General features: G+C 46.0%; 6 protein-coding genes across 6 annotated transcripts; 3 read left to right on the top strand and 3 right to left on the bottom strand.

The window, feature by feature from the left end:
• Positions 1 to 2,638: 2,638 nt before the first annotated feature.
• N7509_012755 (uncharacterized protein) lies at positions 2,639 to 3,177 on the top strand (the record flags this gene model as incomplete). Its single annotated transcript, XM_056637392.1, has 2 exons — positions 2,639 to 2,723; positions 2,848 to 3,177. The coding sequence occupies exons 1-2, from the start codon at positions 2,646 to 2,648 to the stop codon at positions 3,175 to 3,177; spliced, it is 408 nt and encodes a 135-aa protein (XP_056483422.1). The 5' UTR covers positions 2,639 to 2,645.
• A 3,500-nt stretch (positions 3,178 to 6,677) lies between these two features.
• N7509_012754 (uncharacterized protein) lies at positions 6,678 to 6,932 on the top strand (the record flags this gene model as incomplete). The annotated part of the gene is made up of 1 exon (XM_056637391.1): positions 6,678 to 6,932. One exon carries the CDS (start codon positions 6,678 to 6,680, stop codon positions 6,930 to 6,932), a length of 255 nt encoding a protein of 84 aa, XP_056483421.1.
• Positions 6,933 to 10,127: 3,195 nt separating this feature from the next.
• N7509_012753 (Con-6 family protein) lies at positions 10,128 to 10,559 on the top strand (the record flags this gene model as incomplete). The annotated part of the gene is made up of 3 exons (XM_056637390.1): positions 10,128 to 10,174; positions 10,245 to 10,400; positions 10,469 to 10,559. The coding sequence occupies 3 exons, from the start codon at positions 10,128 to 10,130 to the stop codon at positions 10,557 to 10,559; spliced, it is 294 nt and encodes a 97-aa protein (XP_056483420.1).
• A 131-nt stretch (positions 10,560 to 10,690) lies between these two features.
• Positions 10,691 to 12,061, bottom strand: N7509_012752 (Vta1 family protein; the record flags this gene model as incomplete). The annotated part of the gene is made up of 5 exons (XM_056637389.1): positions 10,691 to 11,455; positions 11,480 to 11,591; positions 11,703 to 11,776; positions 11,846 to 11,946; positions 12,013 to 12,061. 5 exons carry the CDS (start codon positions 12,059 to 12,061, stop codon positions 10,691 to 10,693), a joined length of 1,101 nt encoding a protein of 366 aa, XP_056483419.1.
• Positions 12,062 to 12,651: 590 nt separating this feature from the next.
• N7509_012751 (uncharacterized protein) lies at positions 12,652 to 13,060 on the bottom strand (the record flags this gene model as incomplete). Its single annotated transcript, XM_056637388.1, has 2 exons — positions 12,652 to 12,836; positions 12,925 to 13,060. 2 exons carry the CDS (start codon positions 13,058 to 13,060, stop codon positions 12,652 to 12,654), a joined length of 321 nt encoding a protein of 106 aa, XP_056483418.1.
• A 1,924-nt stretch (positions 13,061 to 14,984) lies between these two features.
• N7509_012750 (ATP synthase alpha subunit vacuolar) lies at positions 14,985 to 16,769 on the bottom strand (the record flags this gene model as incomplete). Its single annotated transcript, XM_056637387.1, has 3 exons — positions 14,985 to 15,080; positions 15,132 to 16,028; positions 16,086 to 16,769. 3 exons carry the CDS (start codon positions 16,767 to 16,769, stop codon positions 14,985 to 14,987), a joined length of 1,677 nt encoding a protein of 558 aa, XP_056483417.1.
• Between the last annotated feature and the right edge of the window lie 298 nt (positions 16,770 to 17,067).

Raw genomic sequence — 17,067 nt, 5'->3', positions numbered from 1 at the left:
TTGCCGTGATTCAGCCTGGAATCAGTATAGGCATTCCAGGGACGAGGTAGCGGGCTCAATTCGACCACGTGTGGAGGGCCTGGGATCACATCATTTCACGGGGAATGGATGTAGGCGTACCTGCCAATGCACGATTCTGGGCAAATATTCATCCATGCCAGGGCAAAGTACCACTAGAAAAGAGATTCATGGTATTTTGTTTGCGACAAATTCGACCAGACCTGAAAATGACTGCTCTCGCGGCGAGGGATCTGTGATAGCTATAAGCCACGGCTTATCTTATCGCTTGCTCAGCTCAAATCAGGGGTTGAAATAACTGGCCTTTAGACTATCGCTAATAGCTCGTTTCAATTCGCTGATTGATGCTCCCCGGGGAAATAGTTGTCTTTTTCTGTGGCCGTCGATTCTCGGCTTCTCTTCGTTGTCGCGGATGCTCCGACGGCTCGCTCGGTCAACAGCGAGGCCGGCTCATGGCTACCGACAAGCCTTCGGATCGGACGTGGGGCAGGAGATTCATAGCCGTCAGAATATGGCAACTTGCTAATACATTGATTGTTAGCCTTTGTGAGGACAGGGTAATGCCGAAGAGACGAATGAAAGCACTTTGGAATTTTACCGCATGGCTAAGCAGGGGGCATCAAGACTTTCTGAACTGGGCCTGCTAATAAGCCAGCTGAAGTGGTCGTGTCAACCACGTCTTCAGAGACAATAAGGGCGCAAGCGGAGTGATATTCAGTGGCTTGGCTGATCAGGTTGTTGAAGCTGGTCTAGCTTCGGGCCGGAGGGGGATGAGGGAGCATAGCTTGATCACGTCGAGGGTAATATTGACATTCGCCCTATGAAAAAAAGAATCATCAGCGATCTTTTCTGAAGAACAGAGGGCCACGAACGGATAGCAATCGTACGGAGATTGAGATGCAGTACCGGGCGTTGGGAATGGGCAGGGGCAAAGCCCAAGCGTAACTTACAAGACATTGAGTGACTCGCGATAGAAAGTTTGCCATCCTATATAGAGTTTCGTCAGCACATGATATCTGCCTTGAAAATTGAAATTTGCAACTTACGTTCTCAGATATTGCTGTCCGCTACAGGGGACTGTATAAAAGATGACGTCTATTTATCATCGATCATCAGTAGGTATCTCATGAAGACAACGTGTAACTCACCCTGCTCACAGCTTGGATCATTCAGGACCGGCAAGGTTCGCTCAATGGGTTCTCGGAGGAATAGTGGAGGCGGGGCTGCTATTGAGTATCTTCTGCATTAGCATGTTTTCAAATGATTGGGCAGCTACACTCACTGTTCGAAGACTTGACTATTGAGAAAAGTTAGGCTATTGTGATGTAAGAGGTCAGCTCATTCCATTGCATGATTTGGAGGTCAATCCATACTGTACCAGATAGTAGCCGTGGAGACGGATTATGTTTGACGCTCTTTGTTCCTGAATCACAAAGGAATCTTCGTGAACGACTTTTCAGCCGGCAAAGGACCGGGTTTTATAGCAATTCAGCCAGGTATTCACTCTGCACCAATAGGATCATCATTCTGAATTGTGAGGGCTCAAATAAAAACTCAATAATAACTGGCTCAACATTTCAACATTGGTTTAATGCAGTTCTCAGAGGCATTGCATTTTGCGCCTGGTGATCCGAAACATGAGAAACATTTTCTGACTGTTCGCATCGTATAAACAGTCGTGAGAATGCCACAGAAAAGAATTGATGACAGTTGTCAACATTCACCACCGTCAGTCCGCCCTTTATTGCGACGGGCGAGGTGACGAGGTCATGTCATTTCATTTCACTCACCGGCGATGAGCCCATTACTCCACGTAACATCAAATTATCAAAGACAGGCAGACCGCAAGGCTCTCCGTTGCCTACCTCGCATAGCGGAGAAGATCCATCACACCAACACAATATCAAGTAGATACAAGCTATGATATGGCACGGGACTGATTCGCACAGCCCCATTTCAAAACAGTGTTTATTGTACAGCGAGCCAGTCATTAGTTTGATTACGGGTTTGTAGAGCAAACCTCTGAGGTAAGCCGCGTCTTTACAAAGGTATTACCCACATAAATCTCCTGGGAACGAAGCGGATGCGGGTGGGTACTACTACTCAGAAATATAAGCCAATTAGTGCCATCAATGGCCCACATGCGAAAAAATTTCAATGCAATGATTGGTTGATAATGAGAATTTGGGTCCCAGAAGATTGTGGGCATTGCAGCCAGTCATTCTGCTTGAGCCGATGCATTGATAATTCTGAATTATGAGGGCACAAACGCAGATGGCCCTCCAATTGCGGCTGGTTCAGTGTCTCATCGTTGATTCAACGCGTATTTGAGCCCCTTCTGGTTTTTCTTGACCATCAAGTGTATCAATGGATTATCAGTCACTGTTGGGATCATCTCAACACCCCGCGATACCACAGGGAAAGGCTGAAGATCTAACGTTTCCCAACTTTGGTCTGTCCGCTGTTGCTACATGACGTACAGAAAGGTGACTTTTCGTTACCGTTTTACTTATCTAGATCTCACGAAAGATTTTTGACCTTCCTCATATCCCTGAACCTCACCAACTCATTTCTCTTTTCATCACAAGACTCTGATTTTGCAAAACGATTCTTCTCGCAGATCTGACATGTTATGCAATAATTCAAACGCCGTACAAATAAACTCGCGTCTTACCACATTCTTTCTTGCCACCACTTGGCTAGCTGTTGCTAGCCTCAGCTCCATAATTGCGTATTGTGCAAGTCTTCTTCTTGACCGCGCAACGCATGATCTAGCTAGTGGCAGCGGCTGGATTCTGGACATAGAATTCAAACGCCTCATGAACAAAGTCTTTGGTGGAGCACTCACAGTGGCAATTCTTTCAGCTTTTTTTCAATTTTTGGAATCGCTCTTCTTTTTCAGCCGAGATTGCCGAGCAAGGACAGTCAGGCTCGGTATTTTTACGGCTGCATCCAACTTTTGTTGAGCTTTCTTATCTTGTATGCATCGAAGGTTACCTTGCCAGTCAAGTCCGCGGCTTTCAGTCCTCTTTCAAATTCATCACAAGCCAGGACCATACTCCGTACTACGAGGTCATGTATTATGGCGCTACAAGCAAAGCTATCTTCGGCACTCTAGTGGCCATTTCCTATCTGGTTTATGTTTTCGCATGCCATTGATAAAGCCCATGGTATTTAAAGCAAATGGAAGTGTCAATAAAATTCTATATTATAGTTATGAAGCACTGGCAAGCAATGTTCACTGCAGATTCAATCAAGACGGACCATGGCCCCATTGGGCTGGAAGACGCCTTGAAATAGAACACTATTATGTACAAACTCCCCCGACTGTAGTGTGCCGTAAAAATCATCGCCTATACTGTACTTGATTTGGCATGTTGAAATTACTTATTGGGATATAGAATAGTGGTACGCGGAAAACAAGTTCAGTAGATAGTAGGCAGGGTTTTACGCAAAGACGATATCAGTGTTCAGATCCAAATCTTTCACTTCAGTGATAAAAGAAAGTCCCATACGCCAACATTCTAAAATTTCCATCCACGTAGTTATAATTAGTTTACAGTTTTTTCACTGAGCAAAAGTAAACTTGGCTAAAGCAACGCCTGGATTCTGAACATAGTACAGAACCTCTGACTTCCAGTGACAAAACATTGCATGCGATATAAAGAGGCGCCAATCAATCACGGAAAGAAACAATCCTTCGTTCCTATTGAGCTCCTTATCACTTAGACCTGAGAAGGATGCCCAGCGTCGCGTCGAGTACACATAATCCTGAGTGAACTTCCAACCCAGCATAAGAGCTGCGAGAAACATCCGCCACTGACACTGTAGAGGCTGAAGCTCCTGGGGCACTTGAAACGGCTCAGTGGGAAACTTTTGCTTAATCGTGAACCGCAAGAGAGCTAGATAGTAAAACGTCGCGATGAGTGTATGATATGTTGTATGAGATCTCCGAAGGATATTTTTCAGATAAACCCGAAACCCCGTTGAAGTTTTGGGGCTGTCCTTCGCTAGAGGAGACCAGAGGGTAACGAGAAATCTTTCCGAGAAATCTAACAACGCAATTAGATTAGGATCACGAGTTTCTTGGTACTAGATTACTTACCAATGAGATTTTCCATTGAGACAAGCCGTCTGATTCCTTTGTGCTCGCTCAAAAATTGAGCCATGACAATCAAATTCAGGGATAGCGAGAAAGAGAGATAGGCTTTTCGCCTGAATTTTGGGGGACAGGAAATGCAGAATTTCTATCTAGGGCGTTTGTAAGCATAGCTTGAAGTTGCTGGGCATCAATATACTGACCTATCAGTAGCACTCTTCGCATCCAAGCCAAGTGAGCCGGTGCGTCTTTTTGCTTCAATCTCAAAGACGAGTTCAGCTTCATTCGATACCGGAAACGAAAGTATGTTGGCAGAGGCTAAGAGATAGGTTGACGTATTGATTTATAGATCGCGTCTTCTCTAGGGGAAATATGTAGCTGAGTATGATATTGTGCTTTTGATCGTGCTCGCAGAAAGAGTCATTAAGGATGAGAAGGGCTGGCTTTTTTGCGGTCCATGTCTGATTAGAGTATATCACGATGGCAGCTCCCTCAGTGACAATAGTTTTGGTTTATCTATAGAGGCGCGAACTGCCTCATAACTTGCATAGTTGCAGCAATCATCAGTGACTGAGGGTAAAGCCAAGGAAATTGACCCTCAAATTCTGACCTGTTGCATATTGCACAGTCAAAATCGTGCTGCTGCCCATGGCTACACCAGTTTCTCCTCGGTAATGAATCATATTGGGTGTTTCTCAATGCGGCCGCATTCTTTTCATGTTGCTCAACAGCTCTGTCCCAACATTCAAACATCAACACCTACCTTTGAAAAACTTAGCCAGACCTATCGCAGAGGAATGGTACCCAGCTAAAGGTTGGTGGTGAACGTTGAATCGCGTGATCGAAGCTTTTCTGCGGCATTCCCACGACTGATTAAACGGTGCCAACAGTGGCAAAAACTTTTTCATATACTTTGTCACCAGAAAAACTTGTGATCAACGATGATAATTGATCATTTCGGTAATGAATACCTGACACCCAACATCTTATGGATAAAACGTTATGTGCACTTTTCCACCAACCTGATTTGATATCATGTTGTTGAGATGTTTTATTTTCCTGCTTCCACTATCATCAATTTCTGTCTAAAATGTTATTGTGAAGTATTATTTTGTATAAAACATCATGTTCTAGAGGCCCTGCAAATAACGCTAGTTTTCACTCAGCAGGCAGGATAGCATGGAGAGATTCTGCATTTTTGAGTGCCGGTCGAATCTACTAATAGAAATTTTAAAAAATATCACGGATCTCTGAAAGAACACGCAAGCACTTATGGTGCAATCTTTTCCCGTTGATCCCTTTTGCCGGTTCGTCTCCACCTGCCAGGCCAGCAATTAAGGTGTGCCAAAGGTGGCTGCATTGCGAAGGTAAATCTAGATTTTCATGCTCTTTTGAGGCCCTCTTAATTGGCAGCGCTTCACAAGAGCAAGGGCCTTCTAGGAGACTTGACCTAGAAACAGTGTCCTCTCAAAAGAAGATTCTTGTCCTCATCGGCTCCCCAAGTAGAAATTCCTAGGAACCAATGCTTCACATGAAGATATTGGTTGTACCGCGCGCTGCCGGGCAAATTGATTCATCGCTCTCCTGCACGTCCCAAAACGCAAGCGGCCATTGAAATCAGTTTCTCCTCCTTTCCTATTCCTTCTGTAACCGCAATGGCTTTCTCTTCGTGGGCGGAAATCAAGAAGATCACATTGGTATTATCCGCTGTTGCTGCGCGGTAACAATGGGCTGGACGAAGGCTCTTGAGGTTAACATCGTAGAGTGTATATCCTTTGCATGAGTACTTTCGTGCGAGCCGCTCCATGGGTGAGGGGTCGGATGGGTCTACGAGGAGACAGTCTGATTGATTCCACCGACCTCGTTCGAGTGACCAGAATCTGATATCGATAAGCTGTTGTGTGGATGCTCTGTTGCTGGGGTCAGCATTTTTCGATGCAATATACTCGGTCTCCTTGTACATCGCTTCCGCTTGCTGATCAGCAGAGGTTGGCAGTGACACAGTCTGCGTGTGGCCTGATTCAAGCAAATCTCCAGGTGAAGCTTGATTATAATAGAGCAGATTGAGCTCTTCGTTGAGCCGGTCGTTCTCCATCCTTTTTTCCAGTTCCTCCTGCTCCACTTGGGCCCTCCTCAGGCCGTCGACAAAAGCTTCTAGTTCTTCAGATCTAGAGGGGCGGCTTTCTTCTGACAATATTACCGTCTCTGACGAAGATCTTCGCTGTGCTGCAGGATCTATAGGTGTCTCAGCAGCAATTCCAAGAACAGATCCAGTGTCGGAGTTGGTTTCCTCTCCTGTTGCTCGCCCGCCCTGACTCCATTCAAGCGAGACTGTCTCCAACGAGATCTGGGTGCACTCACTTCTAGCATCCCCAAGCTCTGGATCGGCCCCAGGCGAGTAGCGAGAAGGGACCATTTCCAACACTGATTCGCTCTGTGACCCGCTGGGAGTAGAGCCATGCTGCAGAACCTTGTCACTGAGTGACAGAAACTGGCCGGCCCCCGCCTGCCTTCCTGCTCTTGCAAGGCTAGCAAGCTTCTCGAGACCTGTTGCACCATTATGAAACTGAAAGGCATCGGTGTCACCAGCATCCCCTCCGTCTACGGCTACATGCGCCAAGCCTCCGAGGTCTCTCAGAACTACTACCCCGAGCGACTGGGCAAGCTCTATCCTGTTAACGCCCCCTGGGGCTTCAGCTCCGTCTTCAGCGTCATCAAGGTCTTCCTTGACTACCGCTCCGCACGAATTTTCGAACAGGTTCGCGAACTAATATCTAGTATTCAAGCAGGAGTTTGCTCATGCAGACAGCCATAACCTCAACAACCCTGACCACTGCATCTATTGGATTCTCACATAGAAGGGTGCTCTAGATACGGTTTATAAATTATTTATTCTACGCTATAAAAACTATAAATATGTAACTATTCAAACTTCCAACGTTCAGCATCTTTCAGCCTTAACAAGGTCCCAAGCGTCTTTCCTTTCATGGAGAAGCGGCGAATCCCAAGCACATCTCTCCCACTATTGAATAACCTCTCGATACCTACCTCTGCCGCTGGTATAGCACGGTGATCTTGTGCTACCTGTGCCATACAGGTAAATTCATGCCTGCTGATCTTCCACCAGTTTCGTATAGACTCAGACTGACTCTGACTTAGATCAAAACCAGTGCTGATTGTTGGGGTATCGAAATATTGATCGATATCAGACTCAGCGATGTTATACAGTGTGGGCGGAAAGGCTTCCAGAAATCGATATTCGAAGCTCTTGTAACTGGTGTTTAGAGCAGTCGATATAGACTGTTTCAAGATGGGATATGCTTTTTTTAGGAACGCTCTGATTCGGTTGATGGTTCCCTCTCCGCCTGGTAGCGTTTTGAGCCACTGGGTCTTGATTCGAGAGTCCAGAACACTTGCTATGCTAATATATGTCGTTGCCTTTGACGCAGTCGTGGTATTACTCCAGAAGTGTAAGTCAAACAGATATACGAACAGTTAGAGCTGGCGAGAGATTCTGCCAATCGCCTCACCGTTCCTTGATAGCTAAGAGTATAGAACGGAGCTCTTCAAACATCTGCGCCGCCCTATGAATTGAAGGGCTATCCCGAGAGACGTGCTCAGTATGTTTGTTGAAGGGAGCCAAGATTTCTGTGATATCTGAGAGCTGTCTCCAATCATTAGGTGTGAGACGTAAGGCATCAATATCTGGCTCATCGTTGACTGTGTCTTCTTGGTTGAGCGATCTCAGGGCTCTATATAATCGTATTGTAGTGTGTAATGACAACACAATTCCGAATAACATGCGAATAGTTACTAGTTAGTATTTTTATTCTTACTTACATAATTTTGGCCCTAGAAACGCCCCCGTTGTGGAAATGAGCATGAAGCTCGCAATTTGCGCATGGACCACGCACTATGCCTATATTCGGATGCAGGACTTTTCTGTCAAACTCCGCTTTTTCATTTTGAAAAGACAGCACATGAGTGGCCAATTTCAGTTGTTAAAGATGAACTCGCATTTTCACGTCCTCAAGAGCACCAGAAGTACTTATTGGACCCACTAACACTGGTACAAACACAATTCCCAAAGATTGTTCGTTCGGCATTTCCCGCAAGACCTCATCGTTCATCCTGTTTATGATTCCCGCATCATTCAAAAACACTATCTCTTTCACGCGCGTAACATCAACTGAGGACTTTTTGCTGATTTCTCGGACAAACTTTTCCGCGGTTCGTTCTTGGAGGTACACGGCACGGAAGATATCGTCGTCCCCAGAATACCCTTCCTCTCTATAGCGGCGAAAGTAAATGCAGAGTGCTGTTCATGTCAGTCTAGATTTTGGAAAGTATGATTTGACGAACGTAATGTTTGTGGCATGGAATCAGGTTCCACTGTCAACGGCGTTTCTTCCTCGATCCACATCATTTGCATACTCTCTGGTGTAGGGGGGAGGTCTAACGCCTGTATGTCTAGGTGCGAGCCCCGCTCCATATCCCCTTGATTTGATTCTTTGCCGAAATTCGATGGCCCCACATTCCAGAGTGTCTGAAATGCGAGCTTGGTGGTTTGAAATGATAGCCGAATTTCTGTTTGAAGGCAGCTAATAGCTGCGTCAGTCTGCGTGATTCATGGACAACACCAAAGAGTCGTCATGACAGGAAATGACCGAACTAGGCACTAACTCCTCATACTTAATTTATGACGTCATTGGTAATCAAAACAAGGAGGCGGCACATTCTCAACTTGAAATTTCACCAGCCGACCGGAGGAGAGATTGCCGCTTGAAAGGGAACATGAGTCTGATGATTAGCTACTTCATCTGAAAATAAATGCTAAATTCGAGTTCGCAAATCTCTACAAGGCCACTGGAACTTGCCTCGATGCGACTAAAAAAGCTACTACGGCGTGCGTTCAATGCCAAAAAAGAAAAGCTAAAGCATGTGAGCTTATTCGCTGCCATTGACCTGCTTCATGAGCCAAAGCTGGCAAAGTACGCTCTCATCACTAAGATTGTTTGGAGGCAACTAACCATGTTGCTAAGTGCTGATATAAAGATGACCGTTTACCCAAACTATGCTATGCTCAATGTAGCCGTAAGCCAACCGAATACTTCTTACCACCGAGTGACACGGACTCGCCAGCAGAAGCAGCCTCGCGAAGCTCACGGCGAGCCAGTCTCCGCGGCGGTCATGATTACTGATTGATAATCCGGAACATGCAAGGTCGGTTTTTGACACCCGATGGAGAAGGCATGCTTGTTGGCTTGAATATAGCCGCTGATACATCCCAGGTGAGTCTGGGAACGACATGCTGCGCAGCGTGAATTCACTGACCGCCCTGTCGCTCCCGCGGCACGCGTTCGGTGAAGCAACTCGCCGATGACTCTCAATTTCATGACCGCCGGGTGCTGACTTCGCCCATGCCCAACAGATTAGGGGAAAATAGTATCACCATCCCCAAGTGAGCCAGTACTATTGTAACATCTCGTGTAGAGAAAATGGATACTCAGGTAATGACTCGGAAAATCATGCTGGTTGTGGCTGTGGTTGTGGTTGTGGTTGTGGTCCTGACTCAAGGGCAGACTAGATGAGCGAGATCTGTCGTTCCGACGACGTACAAACCGAATGCCCGGTGCCGGAATCGAACACGTGCCGTAGCTTGAGCTAGGCAATTTCCCCCTGGACCAAAAAAGTAATTTCAAAGTCCCGATTTTTTGCCTATCTAAAATCACATTGGCCCCAAATCATACAGTCATTCCCCCAGTCCAAAAAATTAGTGCGATTAGTACAGTAACAAAAGTTGGTGATTGTATTAATTCCCTTCTATCCGTGATGAATTACGTCATATGCCCAAAGGCGGAAGATGACGGATGCGTGACGAACACGACACGCTAGTTTTATAATACAGATCAGAGGGTGTAAAGACGTTGCATATTTTATTCACGCATTGTTCACTATTATCAATCAATGAATATATACAGCAGTCAATTGATGAGCTAGGAACCACGACATGCCCAATACTGAAGAGTACCTGGATGCTATGAAAGGTTACAAGTCGTTAGTGGACTACCTGGCAACTAACGCTGAGGGTCTATGGGCAACGCTAATTACAGAATTTGCAATGCAGAGGACTAAATAACCCAAATGTCTCAGATGAGGTAAAGGGACCCGATCAAGTACAGCTTGATCAAGAGGTTGGCCGTGACCAGTCCTGCCAAAGGCTATACAAAACTAGAGGTGGTCAAAACAAAGACTTGAGCCAAGTCCCTGCTGGACCTGAAGTGTCAGTGCTGAAATCAAAGAAAATGGCTACAGTGATGCGACATGGCTAACAACGCTAATTTACTTAAGTGCTCAGAATAGCCCTGGTGTAACCAAAATGGACAAGAAGAAGGCATACGAGGAACTGATTCGGATGGGTGGTGAATCTCCCGAGGAATAATGATCCCATTCCACGCGAGTAGTTCAATCTCAGGTAATACGGGGATCCTTAAGGTATTACTGCGATCACAATGTATAATGGGGGTAGTTTTATCTAGTTGTCTTAGCTTTTATGACTTAAAAAGAGCAATATTAACACGCTGCACCCAGGTGTCTCAGAGAATTCTTGATATCCTTTATAATCGTGTCGACCTGATCGAATGTTAACACAGGGAACGCCCAGTGAGCATGTTTCTGTGCTAGAAAGGTAGACTGCTCGTCGACCGACTGTGATGGTTGACTTGGTGGTCCAGTGAGCAGATGAGCCAGAGATACACGTAGAACTGTAGGTGGTCCGGATGGCACAATTGCAGGATACAGAATAAGAGAGCTAGTGCCCGATGGCTCATCGAAGGAAGCTGGGGCCGGTACGGCGACTGAAGAACAAATGGCTGGTGGTGGAAAGGGGTGCAGGATACGCAAGGCATCGGCTCCGCTGAGGGTTGAGGCCCCGGGAATACCTGGTAGGTTCGGCACTGAAGAAGAGTTCCCAATTGTCCCTAGGAATGAGGAGAGTTCTAAGTCTTCTAGTTGTGGGTTGCTGATGTCCTTTGTTCGCGCAGGAGAACCAGGGATATCGCCGAGCACGAAAGAATTATCATAATTCGACGTTGCAGGCGGCCACTGAAGTGATGAAGCCCTGGAAGTGTGAAGCGATTCATCAAGAGACAATTGCTGGGTCAGCTCCCGCCCTGTTAGATGGTCGGATTCTTCTGAGATATCCTCGATTGGTGGCTCTCTGGATGGTGAGGACTCTTCCGCTACCGATCCATCGAATGTTCGACCCTCCGGACTGGCGATTGATTCTTGTTCTTCCACTTCTGGAACAGGATTCGTCGCATTGAGATCTTTACCATTCTTGATTGCCTTCACAATTCAAACTGCATGATACTTTCTGAACTTGATCCATCCGGCAATCTCCGGGTCCAGAGCCCCCCAGATTTGACGTAGTTCGAGAAATAGAGTCGCCGCCTGGAACTTATCTGCGGTTTGCCTAGTAAAATTAGACAAGAGGCAACTTGGTAGCCCCGGGCAACAGTTGAGGTCTCATTTCGTGGCCTTTCTAGCGTTCAGAGCAGCTTCAGCGCGAGCAAAGATTTCTAACCCAAAGCGCTTGACCAGTGCACTCGCCGCGACGCTATCCACCACCAATTCATCGCTAGAATGCTCGCTTTTGAACTATTCCACAGCGTCGTTGTAAGTCATGTAAAGAGCAGGTAAGGGGTCGAGTTGGGGGATTCGGCGAACCTGCTCAAGCTTATCCACCAGATTCATGATGTAGATTCTAATTTCATCGTTGGAATTATGAAGACCCCGCCCGATGATCTGATTTACTATGTGAAATTTGCCTGCGATATTGGCGATTCTCAGTAAGGTCCAATATCTACTGCAACTTCCAGTGGGTTGAGACTCACACCAGTAGGCAATCACGGGCTTGGCCTTCTCGATCTGGGCTGCTCTCATGGCAAAGATGCCAATATCAGTGGACCTCAATTGTGCTGGAAAAGTTTTCACCATGTCCGAGGTGTGGGATAGCAAGAATGAATGAGACCCAGGACAGCCGCCTGAGCATGGTGGTTGATAGCTATGACATCACCGCCTGCGGAGACATCACCGCCTGCGGAGGCAAAAGCTTCAATTCTCAGGAGCCCGAGTTTACATATTATTCTGTCACCCTGATATGCACTACTCATGAATTAGGGTCAGGTCTGCACCCGTAATACCGGTCGTGAGCCACAGAACTTCCAGACAACACATCCAACTCGCACATTTTACCAGAGGTTATGAGCCCTCATTTCTCAGCATGGGTAGCAAGTCATGGTATCGCAAACTCATACGAACGACTATCAGTCTTGGGGTCTAGGTGCAATAATCAAACCCACTGGCCACGGAGCAAGAAGCATCGTCGAAGCCACCGAGCCAGTTGACACAGTCTAAATGACCTAATCTTAGGAATGCGGACGCCCTCCGTCGTGGTGTTCCCGGAAAGCAAGCTTTGTTCATGGAACAAGGACTGAAAATATAAGTAAAACCAAGAGAGCCATGCTGGTGAATCAGACAATTCGGCGTTTATCATACCGGTTACCCATGGCTTTATTATGGTCCTTGACTTCTTTAGATTGTGATTTAGAGTCCAATTCGCCACTCTCAGTATTAGGTCCTTCACGGTGCATTTTGAGGCTGTAGTATTCATCATTGCTTTTGGTTTCATCAGCTACGGACAACGACTTGGGCAATTCTAAATAATTATATATCTGTCAGCTATGAATCCGAAATGCGTAAGGTTCATAATAACAAGAAAGCAGAGCTATGCTCACTATATTTACCTTTGCTGTTCGAATCTTCCTGGTTTGTATCGGCTTTCGACGACATTTTGGTATCATGTTCATGATCTTTTGTGTTGGTTGCCAGACCTTTAGACTTGTGTTGAATGGAGATAGCTGATCTTGTAGTGCGGGCCATATTGTATTGGCTGCAGCGACTTACCAACAGGCTTGTTGGCGCTCCTCGTGTGAGTCTCATTTGGTTTAGGATCTGCATTCTGGCAATGTGCAAAATAAGAATTCAGCATAAATTTGGAACCAGCGAGTTCTTTGTCTTTGAAATGATGGTAGCATGGCGGTGGCAAAACTGAGGTCTTGTATCTTTGGGTGAGCTAACCATATGACGTCTCGGGTAAAGATAAGATTTCAGAGAAAGTATCACAGCCAGGGTACAGCCAATCGCTGAACCCTCTGTCGCCGCTATTCAGCAGACTGCCCGTCATGGGTAGGCCATAGAGTTACTCTTTAAGTAATGCCACATAAAAGCCCAGTCAATCTATATAGACTTTATCTTACTTGCTTGAAATGGGGTGAAAGTGCGCCCACTCGATGTTTGGAAGACAACGGGAGATAGGGGAAATATTCGAGAAGAGTGGAAAAGGATTTGACGCGGAGTTATTAGAGTTTCGCAAAATTCCGTACATAGCTGAACTTGGTGTCTACAGATTAGCCAGCTGTTGTTTCGTTCTTTGTAACCAATTTTTTTATCTATGGCATGTCCCAGCACCAAATTATGCACGGGGGGGGGGGTCACGCCATTGTCAAGCCTGGAAATAGATTCCGCTTGCAGTTCGATATAGCTTCGTCGTTATTGAAATCCTGCATATTATGAATGGGAAGTGGTCGCATCATCATGACGGGGGAGTAAACAGAATTTTTCAATACTTGATAATCCACCCCCTCCTCCCCTCAAAATATTTATTAATCTTTAGCGCCCGTATATAAGGGTTCTGCCATCTGTTTTACTTATTTTCACTCACTTTCACAGGCTCTATTTGTATCAAGAGATACAAACATTCAGCCACAATGGTCGGAGCGAATACAAGACAGTCCAAGGTTTTCTATCAGGGCCAGACCGAGGACTTCGTCATATTCGTTGCAGACATAGTCACCGCGCAGAAATGGAAGACAGATCATTCAATCCCGCTTGAGCAGGTGATGGATGTGTGGAAGATATACTCTTCGCATCAGTAGGTACCCGCTCCTGAATCCTCGTATATTGCTCGATGTCAAAGAATATATATTGGGCAGTCAATAAAATTTGGCCTTGTCGGCAAAAAATCCCTATAGGCGCAAAGCTACCTGCTAACGATACCTTGCAATTTTACTAGACATGGATCTCAAGGGATGCATAATGAAGCCAGCAGGGCTACTCTTGCGCATGAGTTTGGGACATCCAATGATCGGGAGGTCATCTGCCATATCTTGGACAAAGGCGAACTTCAGGAGGGTACCGTGCGTAACAATTTTTCTCCTCGCCTGATCTCTTCAGTAGCCCTGTCAGATCCAGTCATTATCCCATATTACATAGGATCTCAACACAAAGCCATTTTCTTTGAGAGTAGTTCTAACCATCCTACTACATGCAGGCCTCTGAACGACAAGGAGTTAGGAACGAATCACAAGGATCACGAGGCGTTCATTAGAGTTCAGGTGAAGACAGATCATTGTGTGGCCCCTTATCCTCCTCTTATCATCGAGACTGTTATTCGCACTTTATTACGACCCATTCAATAACCCCGCCAGCAGCATAATTTTATCTTCGCACATTTTGAGAACATGGATCTGAGATTGATTATCCTAATGACCATAGTATCGAATGAAATTGTAAACTTATCTACATAATCACTGATGAGGGTGCATCAGTGCTTCATCCTAGTAGTCAATAATCAACACATTCTCCCCCAACCTTCCGAAGTAGTGAAATTAAGCTGGTGTGGGTCTCAGGAGCCGTTGTTTCTTTGGAAACAGCAGGCTTTGGTTTGACAAATTTACCCGACAATGACCGACAAACAGAAGTGAGAAAGATAAAGACTTGGCTGGCATGTAACATATTTGACATCTTAGCATATCGAAGACTGTGCTCGTTCCTCAGGGTCAACTTCACTAGTTAGGAAAGAGGCAAATATTTCAGAAATTATGCGCAGAATATTTTCATACTGTTCAAGGGTCAAATTGGATTAAAGACCGTACTGGGCCTAATTTCTCACCTTTGTTATCACCGCAGCTTCCTCATCGGGTATTTTAAACTTCATGTTCCGAAGTGCCGTCCAGGTAGTGGCGGTGTATTCTTTGACTTTTGCCCAATTATGGTCCTGAGAAATGATCCATTGGCTCTCATCATGAAAACGCATAAAAGCCTTCATCATATACTCGGTTTTCCAGAGAGGGCAAAATTGGTCATAATCACTATAGCCGTTCTGCTGTAGGAAATCTTCTTCAACCATTGAAGCCACATCAAGTGTAATTTTGTCGTGGTCATTAAGTGCAGCCTTGCCGACCAGTTGCACGAGCTGTTTCAAAGCTTCTGAGCTTGATAGAAGCTTTTTCATCTTGTCCCTTAGCTGTGGGAACCCAGGGTGGTGCTTCTCATAGTGCGGTTCTAAGACTGCCGAGTATTTACTGTAAGATAAGGAGATGTTGATGGAAGGAAAATGATTCCTCTGCGCGAGCTTTTTATCCAGACCCCAAAATACCTGAACAATACCAAGGGTGCAGCTAGTGACGGGGTCTGAAAAATCCCCACCGGGAGGGCTCACTGAACCAATAATACTGATGCTACCCGTCCTTCTCGCACTGCCGATAACCAGAGCTCGCCCTGCACGGTCATAGAATGAAGCCAGCTTGGAAGCTAGGTAGGCAGGGAACCCTTGGTCTGCAGGCATTTCTCCAAGTCGACCAGAAATCTCACGTAAAGCTTCGGCCCAGCGAGAGATAGAATCCGCCATTAGCGTTACATTTTTGCCTTGATCCCGGAAATACTCCGAGATAGTAATACCGGTATATATTGAAGCCTCGCGGGCGGCGACAGGCATGTTGGAGGTGTTAGCTACCAGGCAAATTCGGCTCATTATAGACTCCATCTTTCCATCCTTGTTTATGGACAGCTATGCCTCGAATTAGAATAGCAATTCTCGAGGTCCGGTACGGTATTCTTAACATACCCGAGGAAACTCCACCAAAACCTCTGTCATTTCGTTACCACGCTCACCACATCCAACATAGACAATGATATCGCTGTTTGAGAATTTGGAAATGCTTTGGCTGATGACTGTCTTGCCGCTTCCGAACGCACCAGGGATACATACCGTGCCGCCCTGTGCGCATGGGAAGAGAGCATCGAGGACTCTCTGCCCGGTGAAAAAAGGGGAATTGCAGTCCAACCTTTCCGTGACGGGTCGAGGAACGCGTACCGGCCAAACATGCATCATGCTATACTCTGTTTCGTTGCCATCGAATTCGATTGCCAAAAGCTTCTCGATAACCGTGTAGCTACCCGCCTCCGCTATTCGCGTGATCCTTCCCCTTGCACGCGGAGGAAGCATAATCTTGTGGTCATCAAGTAGAATATTCTCGAATACACTTCCCCAGATATCACCGCCAGTGATGTGATCCCCAACTTTGAATGTTTCCGGCTTGAAGTCCCAAGTCTTTTCGCGGTTAAGTGTAGGAACGTCAATCCCACGTGGGATATAAATACTTTTTGTCAGGCATGAAATAGCCCCCAGAGGCCTTTGGGTTCCGTCGTAAATAGTTCCCATCAGTCCAGGCCCAAGTTCGACAGTCAGAGGCTCTCCTGTGCCGATGACAGGGTCACCAACTGCTACACCACCTGCCGGTCCGGTCATATGACGTCAGCAGCGGAAAGTGAGTAACGAACGGATAAAACCGTACTTGTTTCCTCGTAGATCTATATGGTAACTTTATCGTGCTCTATTTTAATGACTTTCCCCCACTAATAAGTCGTACCCTACCTGACACTGTAGAAAAGTTAGTCAAAAAATTCTTAGCATGTTGGACTCATAATCACTTACAAGCTCGTACATACAGCTGCCTCGCATATTCTCTGCAATAATAATAGGTCCTGAAATAGAGAATACTGAGCCGGTTTGGCCATTTTCCTTGTATACCTGTTTAACCCTCAAC

The sequence above is a fragment of the Penicillium cosmopolitanum genome (assembly GCF_028827165.1).
Source record: "Penicillium cosmopolitanum strain IBT 29677 chromosome Unknown utg000011l:1.0-3548175.0:1.0-3550911.0, whole genome shotgun sequence".
NCBI classification, from domain to species: domain Eukaryota; kingdom Fungi; phylum Ascomycota; class Eurotiomycetes; order Eurotiales; family Aspergillaceae; genus Penicillium; species Penicillium cosmopolitanum.
The sequence above is the reverse complement of the archived record's forward strand: the minus strand, read 5'-3'. Positions and strand labels throughout refer to the sequence as shown.